The 10,123-nt window shown below is 41.8% G+C and overlaps 1 protein-coding gene across 1 annotated transcript; it reads left to right on the top strand.

The window, feature by feature from the left end:
* Positions 1–8,727: 8,727 nt before the first annotated feature.
* On the top strand, positions 8,728–9,862 carry LOC148034523 (SWIM zinc finger family protein / mitogen-activated protein kinase kinase kinase (MAPKKK)-like protein). The gene has a single exon (XM_087680532.1). The coding sequence runs from the start codon at positions 8,790–8,792 to the stop codon at positions 9,819–9,821; it is 1,032 nt and encodes a 343-aa protein (XP_087536658.1). The 5' UTR covers positions 8,728–8,789; the 3' UTR covers positions 9,822–9,862.
* The last annotated feature ends 261 nt before the right edge of the window (positions 9,863–10,123 follow it).

Below are 10,123 nucleotides of genomic sequence, written 5' to 3'. Positions count from 1 at the left end.
CACTCTTGTACTTTTTCTTTGCTTGTCTTTGTTAATGCCTTGACAATTGGTGGATGAACCCTTTTACTTGTTTCAATGTTCTCTTTAAGATTATATATCGATGTTAGTGCACCACATCATTTAGAAAAGGCATACAAGATGTGGTATGTAATCTTGCAATACTTTATTCATTGCATTTATCCTATGCACAAAAAAATTCGTTGCCCCTTGTGGTAAAGTACACATCCACACTAATCCCAATAATGTCTTCATGGTAGTGAGATCCCTACTTTTGATTGTTGCCAACTACAATAAGATAGGGAGTTGTACATTGTGTTCAAGAAGGATGAATCATCTAGCTAGTTATATCAAAGAGATTATGCTTGATTAAGCCAAATAGCTTCCCATTTATTATGGTTGGGTCCCTTTATGGCAGATGCTGGTGCCCATACTCCCTTCTTTTACACATTTTGAGAAACTCAGCTTCAGGTTAGATTGCAGGCTACAACTTGCTTGCATGAAGCTAGAATCACTAGTAATCTTTAGTTACCCTTACGCCAATGAATCCATTCCCACTTTGATACATGTGACTACTATGGTAGCTATTGGAATCTTTTTCGTAGTATGAATGAATAGGTTTTTTTGACATTATTTTTTGGAATTGAAATAAATAATTGATAGAGACACTACTAGCAAAGATTTGCATAACAAGTTGCATAACTCAATGACATTATACTTACATGCATTGCCAACTAGTGTGTTTTCCAACTTCAATCAGTCCATGGTTGATAGTCAAGGCCATGTAATTAATACCTAGACCAATATTATCAACCATGCTAACTTAGGTATGGAAGTTATGCACGAATGTAATGCATTACTTGATTGAAGATAACCCTCTAGACACATATTTGACGGAACTAGCACTTTCATTCTCTAGTGACAAAAAATTATCTTTTTACAGGGTGATTCATTAATCACCAAATACATACTATTGCACAAATTTTCCTTCTAGTGACTCCTAGGGTAGTTGCAAAGAGAGACCCATACTTGCTAGGTAAGCTAAACGAAAAGACAAGTGAACCCATTAGTTGGACACTCTCCATGCCCATTGAGCCTTGCCACATTGGGCAACACGACATCTATGGCAAAGGCAACTCTTTATTATAGGAGAACCATCCATGTCTTTTGGGCATCTAAAAACTCTCTTGGCTTCACTTAACCACATACGCTCTTCTTGAGCTAGTTTCCCTTATTGTTGGGGGAGACACCTCTATTTATCATCCTTGTTATGCATTACATATTCAATATTTAGTAACAAAGAATTGTGGGGTTCTCTTCTTCTTAATCAATTAAATAATGACTTGGAAGTATCACTTTACTAAATAGAAAAAGGAATGGAAACCATGTGAAACTCATCGAAGAAATATTGATACGAGATCAATCGTGGAACTAGAACAAATTGCGACATACATTGAGGGATCTGTGTGCTCCAAGCAATTGCCACAATTTGGGAAAATTTTTCTAGTTGTGAACCAGGAAGAAAACCTTCACACTTCATCCAAATGTACAGAGCTTCAACTTCAACCCAAAGGGATTTGATTAAGAAGAAGTTTCTTTTTTTCTCACTCATTTCTTTTGTGTCACTCACAATCTTAATCCTAATCTTATGCCGAAAACCTGATTCCTCTAGAAAATCATGGATAATTTGTTTATCAACTTCTTTTTCAAAAGTATCCAAAAGTTTTATATTGGAATATAATTTTTAAAAAAACTTACATCCATTCAACAAAGAATCTCTTGACCATTGCATATCCATTCTTGGGATTCGCAACAATTATTCCAATCATAATATATCCCATTTGGGTTATAGAGGAGTATGCTAGCATATGCTTCATGCTTGTCTGAGTCATAGTAGCAATCAAATTTCTTGATACCACACTAAGAGTGGCTAATCCTACATCTTTGATGAAATACTCTTCCTTCAAAGCTTTCTTAAAGACATCCCATGTAGCCCTTTTTGCATAAATCTTGTTTATTTGTGATTTCAACTCATGGATTGCAAGACACACAAAATATTTATTCATTGTATGAGCAGGTATCCCAAACAAATCCAACTTCTAAGTATACACTTTCAAATGATTTAAAACATTTTGACCATCAAACAATTTAACTTGGTTTTCAATAGCTTGTAATGTTTTTGTCACGATGGCAAACTCATGCTTTGCACAAGTTTATTGCAACTACTATTATTGCTCCTGCTACAAATACATGATAGAGATCTACAATAATTTTCTCACATAATTAATAAACATGTAGCATCCCCGATCCTACAAATCTTTTCCTTTAGCCGTTCACGTCGGGTTCACCAAAGATGTCAGAGTATGTATTGTGTATGACTAGTTCACAAAGACAAAATACAATTTGAAGACAAGTAACAATAGAAATCCAAGAGATTGATAAAACCCAACTATAGAATATATTTCTCATGTAAGAGCTTGAGCTCAATCCCTATACAAAATATACAACCACATAAGATTATAAAACTAAGGCTATGGCTCGGTGAAAACCCAATTTAAGCCCATATGATTTAGTGTTTGCTATACATAAGATCAAACATCAAACAATAGGTCTAAGGCTCAAAAACATGCATGAGCTTATATTAGAATAGTTTGGTACCTATGCAGCCCACATAGATCAATAATGCCCTATTCTAAAGCTTCCAAAAACTCCTTTTAGCTTAAAAATCTCAACTTTTAATCAACTACAACAATAGAACAAGAATACCCAAAAATAGCCCATGCGATCCCCCTATTTGGGATATCTAAGAGCAATAATCTACCATAAATTCAAGGTAGATTAGAGTATTCTTCTCGTGAATAGTAGTAGACAACCTATTTGCCCTATTTAGAATAGTCCATAGTAATCCAAATGTAGTAATCCAAAAGACTCCAGATGATTCCTCTCAAACATATCAAGAAGCTTCAACTTGCTCTCTTCACACTTCTCATGTACTTTCTTCTTCAATCATGCATGCATACTATGCTTTCCCCCTAGTCTTTCTTTCCTTGTTGTAGGTGCCATCATCCTACTTCAAAATCGTACAAAAAACAATGAGGAAAAATGTGGGAGCATTCACACTACAAAAACCACTCTTAAATCTAGTCTAGGGTCACTAGATTGGCCACTTCGTTGTCCAAGAACAAGTGCTTAACACTTTGCATACGAGCAAGGTTTAAACTCAGCTCCAACTTCATGAGAAATGACCACAAACAGTGTAAATTTAGCATAGACACAAGTAAAGCAATCCCATATGTACACATGCAAAGTACTCTCACTAGATTTCTTCTAAGTTTTCTACCATTGGATTTACAACCACATGATAATACACATCCTAAAATGCAAAGGGAGCTCCAACCTAGAGAACTGCCTTTGGTAGTTGTGGGAGCTTTCGTTCAACCGCCAAGATCCACGGACCGCTTATTGTTTCAAGCATTCCAAGCCGAGCACTAATGGCTACCTCTCACATAATCGACGCGCCATCCATATCTACGGGTGTAGTGAGCTTACCTCCATGCCGATCGAGTTACCTCCTATCTCACGCACTCCGGTAGCTCCACGATCCAAGTGCAAGCTTCAAGCAAGCTCCATCCTCAAGCTCCACGCTCCAAGCTCCATCGCTGCGAGCAAGAGAAGAGAAGAGAAGAGAAGAGAAGAGATGAAGAGAGGAGAAGATGGAGAGCTTCTCCTCCCCAGTCCCTCACCCTCACACACTCACTCCCTCACACTCTCACACTTCCTCTCTCAAGCACAAGCTCAAGCAAGCAAGAACAAGAATGATCGTGGGTGCTTCCTATCTTTTCGTTGTTTCCTTTTCTATTTGCTTTTTTGTTTCTTTTTCTTATGCATTTTCTTTTTCTTTTTTTTTCTTTTTTTCTTTTTGACTTGCCTGAGTACAACCATTGCAATATGTTGAGGCTATTAGCCTTTCAATGGGTTGGGAAATGTCAAGCTTCGAAGGCTCAGGAAATGGATATTACAGTGATGATTGTGCCCTAGCCTTGTTGTTAGAGAAGCAGTTGTTGAGATGGGGAGATACACTTGAGATATTGCAAACCTCTTTGTGACACGCGACGTCGGTACAATTGAGGTAACAACTGTCGTGAGCCAACTGTAGAGCTTGACCTAGAAAGAGAGCGTAGCCCATGACTATGCTTTGGGTCATGCAATGTGGGCACTCGCAATGGTAATTTTTTGTGTTCGGCAGCGTGGCTTTGTCACGGTTCTTTGTGAGGTTGGTTGTCTTGCGGTGACTTGGGCATTGAACATGTTCGCACGAAGACCTGTGTCATCTTGTATCCACTTGTCACTTCATGAGAGTATATGCAAGTCGCATGCATCAAGTACAACGAACAAATGCAATCATGTCAAGATATTACTTTTTCAAAATCCTATGATGCTGATTGTGATGCCTATTCCGGTGCTTGTTAAAGACGTGGCATATATTAGCGATAGGTAAGGGAAGTGTGTACAAGTGGGGAGCCTGCCCCTTTAACCATTTAAAGACAGAAAGTTATGGCAGGATGGCCTTTGTTAAGTTGCTTATATATCATAGGGGCTACTTGATTTGCACGAGGTGGGGTGAGTCCGGGTGGTCACGCGACTAAGGCTCTGCTGGTGAGGGGCTCCTGTGAGGTTCGGCAGGGAAGATGTCGGCCGGACCTGAATGGTGTAGTCTCTGGCCGCAACCGTTTCCAAAATGCTTTTGAACAATGCATCGAATTCTTCCTTGTCTCAAGCTGCCCTTTCTGCTTTCGAGCACCTGGTGCCCGAGCGTCTATTGGGGGCCCGCACAACCGGTGTTGCCACGCCTTGTGTGCTCCCTTGAGCTCCTATTCCCCTGGCTTGGGGATTTTTCGACCTATGTCCAGGGCAGTGTCGCTTGGGGCCTCGTTTATTTGCATACCTTTTGAGGCTAGGCACGTAGCGTTTCGGCAAAGGAGCTTGTGCTACATGTTCCCTTCGATGGGCAGAGAGCGTCTTTGCAAGCCAGCTGCACTGGTTGCTCCATATCTGCTACGTAGGGGAACCTGCAAAATGTGAACTAAGGATTAGGCCTTGAGACAGAATAAAACCATTCGCATGGAAGGGATTATAGTGTGGGTTATCAAGCGCATATGACGAGGAGGGAAGAGGTGAGGCATGCAGTGGTTATAGTAGAGGGATGGCCCCTGTGATGATGTTCGTTTGGCCTCCAGCCATTATTAGCAGATCTTGGCTTATGCTAAGTTGCGTGAACTGGTTGTCAGGAAGCGGGGCAGGGCTCATCCTCGGAAGGATAGACCATAAAGGGGAAAGGTATATAGGAAGGGACAGTACCCTATCCACACCCTCAGAGATGTTGGTCAAAGCTTCCTATGGTGGTGATGAGGGTTGCATGCCCTCCTCCTGGAGGCAGGAATGATCACACAACTTCTAAATGTGTGGTGAGAGGAGGACCTGAGGAGCTTAGCCTGTTGAACCCAACTCTTCTCCCTGCGCTTGACTATCATTGCTTGTGTGTGTTGACATTGTCTATATAGGGTCACAAAAGTCATTATTTATTTATATACATATCTACGAATCCATATCACTTTATGAGGATAAAAGCCAATTGTAGAACTCCGGATTGTACTGGAGCGTGGCACATGCATCTGATACTCGTGGCATCTTACTCAATACTGATAGATATTTTGCAACATCGAGTAGCATGGAACCTTGTCCGAGTCTACTGGCAACATGTAACTCCTCCTCAGTGAGAGCCTTATCAAACAGAGAGTTCTCTTGACTAGTTTCAGCTAAGTTCATACCTCGAATGGCAGTCAGCACTCGAAAGGAAGTTGGTGCCATATAGGTTGGGTCTCTTTGAGACCGCCATTTGGCCAATCGCTCCTTTGAGACTGTCATGATCTGGGCTCCTAGTTCGGCCATTGCAACGCGGTTTTCACACCAACATTGTTCAAATTGACTTTGACCCTCTGATAGTCGCTTTAGTTGCTCTATCTCTAAGAGATTTGGTTGGCAGAGCACATCATTGAATGTTACAGTTAAGTGTAGCTCATCGGCTTCCTCGTCAGAGATGAGTCACATGAGTTCATACAAGAGTCTGTTATAGTGCTCATCAAGATGTTCTTGCTCTTCCCAGGATAAGGGAAATGGCAAGTATTATTCAAGCTGCTCTTTAGGGAATGCGCCCATGTCTACTAGGACATAGACACGTGAGAACACTTTGAGCTTAGCATCCAACTCGGTTAAGCATTTTGCGACACTTCTATGTTCAACGAGGGCTTGCTCGGTTGCTATCTCATGCAAGGTTCTAGGAGTTTGCCTAGGCCTTAGCATAGTTGGGGGACTCAGCCCTGGACAAGCAAGATTGGTCAATGCTAGGATTTCTTATGCTCTTGGGGTTTCCATGTTTCTCCTGAGGCTTTGTTATTGCGTCATGATTATCCTTGGATGTGACTAGTATAGATTTGTCACCCTGTTGTGACAGCGTTGTATCCACTCTTGATTGGTCAATGCGAGTTCTATTGTCGGTGGATTGAGTGTTGCAAGCAGTCGTTGATGGTAATGACTGCTTTGATTTTTCAGAGCACACGGATGTGTCTGAGGATTCACCGTTATTAGGAGAGGCGTCAATGGGGTCATTGGTGGGGGGATGGACTCGATGCTTTATTCCTCAGCTCTCTAGCACTCTTGGTGTCAATGTTCTTGGGGTCCACAACCACCTGCAAGTGCTGTTTTTTTCACTATTTTCTCCTCTTTTTCTTGGTCAGTGAAGGTGCATCTCTCAATGTCTTAGGACCCTGGACTAGGTCAACCGTTGATGTGCTTGGTTGGGCCTCAGCAATCTCTTTCTCTAATGTGCCCATCTACATTTACAAATTGCATGGATGAGGGCCCGACACTCCTTAAATTAAATCATGATGCACTTGCGCTCTTTTACAAAAGTATTGACTTGCGCTTTTCCTTGTGCACCTTTCTCCCTTATTTAGGACTTTTCTCCTTGTGCGTCTTTGTCTTCTGTTTCACTTTGCCTTGGCCTTTGTCTTCTGCTTTAGCTTTTCCAGATTTTCCACCTTCGTTCGTTTGAGGGTTAATAGTAGTGATGTGTGTGAATACACTTAGGACCATTAAGGCACTTTCTTTTCTCTTTAGAAGTTTTCTTCCCATGGCCTTGTATATATGCCTATTCACTTTTAGGGCCTACTTAGTCTTGTAAATCTTCTCTATTGATACCTCTCAATATATACATTGACTTGTGCTCTCTCAAGCTTCTTTTTCTCCAAAGTGTGTACTTATATTCTTGCAAACCTAAATCCAACAAAGTCATCCTCCTCACTTGTTAGTAACTCAACCATCAGACAGTTCATATGGGAGAGGAAAACACACATGGCCAATAAAGGATGCACATGTGGACAAATCTCACTCACTTTAAGCAACACTTAGGAATCATCTCACACCAAAACTATTGACAACTTGGATCAAGGTGATAAACTTAGATTTTGATTGTTTTGTAAGATTCTCAAATGCAATACTAGCATCAAGTATGCACTCGAGAAAACACCATATGGCATCCATAACCTTGTTTGAATGAAATGGAGACTTTGTATAATATTATCTATGCATAGTCTCTCTTTATACACACATTATACTTTGTATCATCTTAGTTAATAATCATTCAAATCTATTAGCCTTCTTTACCTAAAGCACTCATGCTCAACTTGCACACAATGTAAAAATACCTCATTGAAGATGCAAACATATGAATCTAGGTTCTCTCTTGATCTCACATTTAAGATCAACAATACCAAATAGAAAAATTGTGAAAGATGATGGCATTAATGGCATTGCAATGGATCTTATAGCCTTGCAAGTACCTTTAAGGTTCTCTCCCTCCATTCCTAAATCTTGTATATATGTTTCTCTCTTCGATATACTCAGTGTAATGAATTGTGTAGCAAGTTCCACTCTTTTAATACATGTTTTGCGACTTTTGAAAATGCATGGCTTAGTGAAATTTTTCATCTTATACAAGTGTCACTTTTAAAAGGATTTATTCTGATTGTAAGTTGATGTAGCATGCTTGTGGTGTTACTCTTACCAATGACATGCACGTAGAGATGAAGTCTTAACGTGGTAGGAACAATCCCAATATGTATTAAAGGCATATCCCACAAATCTAAGACTTTTTTAAGAATGAGTCCCATTGTTACTAGTTAGCACTTTGTTATATACTCGCACAATGCCCCATATGTGTAGATATTGAAATCCACTAGGTTGTCATTGGGACTTGAATCTCGATTTTCCCACAACCCACACATATGCTTCAAGGAGTGCTCTAAATACTGCTGGACTCAAACTTGAACCCTTGTGGACTCATGCAAGCCACATTGATACCCTTTTTTAAAGAATGTCATGCTAGATCAAGTAGTTCACTACTTACCCTTAGAGTGCCCTGTATGGCCAGAGCTTTGAAATCCACACAAATGCATTTGCCTTAAGGGGGTGGCTCCAAACGCTCCTCAACTGAAACTTAGAACCCTTGTGAACTCAAACTTAAATTTGGAAAACTCTTGTGGACTTAAAGTTAGAACCCTTGTGAACTCTAAACGCTCCTCGAGTGGAGCTTTAGAACTCTTGTGAAAAACATACATTAGAATCTAGAACCCTTGTGAAAAACATACATTTGGATCTCACAACCCTTGGGAGAAACTTACATCTTCTCAAGCTTGAAATTTGGAAAGTCTTGCTCGATAGAGGCAGCGACAGAGATGCCCAAAACGGTTAAAAACATGTGCGGCATGGCCGCGGAGGACGGCAGCGGGAGCCGAAGACGAAGAGGCAGGCCTCCAAAAAATGGACGTGGTTCGTCCTCAGAGGCACCAGGAACACGTCCTGCCAATGGCAGGGCAGGTAAGGGTAAACGTGCCTTGCCTGCAGAAGAAGAAGCAGCCGCAGGAGAAGGAGAGAGAAGAAAACAGCAAGCCCCGCGCAAGAAAACCAGAAGGAAGCAGACCCTAACAGAAAAAGACATCGAAGAAGAGAAGACGCGCTTGCTTCCTTTCGTCCCCAAAGCTTCCCCTGCCATACGAGAGAGAATCTCCAGGGCCTTCGCGCACAGGCTCTACCTCATCGATAAGAAGCTCCATGGCGGCCCGGACGCCCCCTCCTCCTGCAATTTCTTCGTCCTTGGAGCCACCGGTAACGTCTACACCGTTGCGCTGGACCTTGTCCCTTCCTGCACATGCCCGGACTTTGCCAAAGGCAATACCTGCAAGCATATCCTTTTTGTCATGCTCCGTGTCCTGAAGCTCCCCCGCACTGACCACCGTGTCTGGCAGAAAGCTCTCCTGCCCTCCGAGTTCCGCAGACTCATTGATGCGTTCTCGATCACCGACCAATCTGTGGTTGCAAGTGGTCGGGTGCAGCAGCAGTTTAGACAGATCATAGGGACATCTAAAGCCGGAGATGCTGCCTCCAAACAGAGAGAGGTCACCGGGGATTGCCCTGTTTGCTATGAGGCCATGGCAAGGGATGATGGGAAGCCTTTGGAACCAGTTGTCTTTTGCAAGTCATGTGGCAACAATGTCCATATGGACTGTTTCCGACGATGGAGTGAGACCAAGGCGCGAGGAGAAGTGACATGCATTTACTGCAGAGCTCAATGGGATGATGGAAAGCAGGTTAATAAGACAGGCGGCTACGTAAATCTGGCTTCTTACTCTGATGCACATGCCTCAGCAGATGTAAGCTTTGAAGCTCTTTATCCGGGCTTAGGTAGGCGGTTTTGGTTGGGATACTGAAAATTGGATAGCCATGGACAAACATCTGGTTACTTTATCGATTGTGGACGCTGGACTTTTGGCTTCTTTCTCATATAGCAATGTACAGAAGATTTCTGTGTTGTTTCCTGCTTGCTTATTCAGGCTGGTTTTGTTCTTACCGCTATGGTGCCTGGGTGGGAATCATTGCCACTCCAATGAGACGAAGACACACACATGGTTTAAAGGTTGATGCAGGTTGAAGCTGTTGCTTTTCAAATCATTACTAAAGATGCATTTGTTTTGGTCTGCGCTGATTATGTTCTTTGGATTGGAATATGGAA

This window comes from Lygodium microphyllum, chromosome 6, assembly GCF_053477565.2.
Source record: "Lygodium microphyllum isolate KBCC chromosome 6, Lygodium_microphyllum_v1.1.10, whole genome shotgun sequence".
NCBI classification, from domain to species: Eukaryota; Viridiplantae; Streptophyta; class Polypodiopsida; order Schizaeales; family Lygodiaceae; genus Lygodium; species Lygodium microphyllum.
Note: the sequence above shows the minus strand (reverse complement) of the source record. Positions and strands in the feature narration are given on the sequence as shown.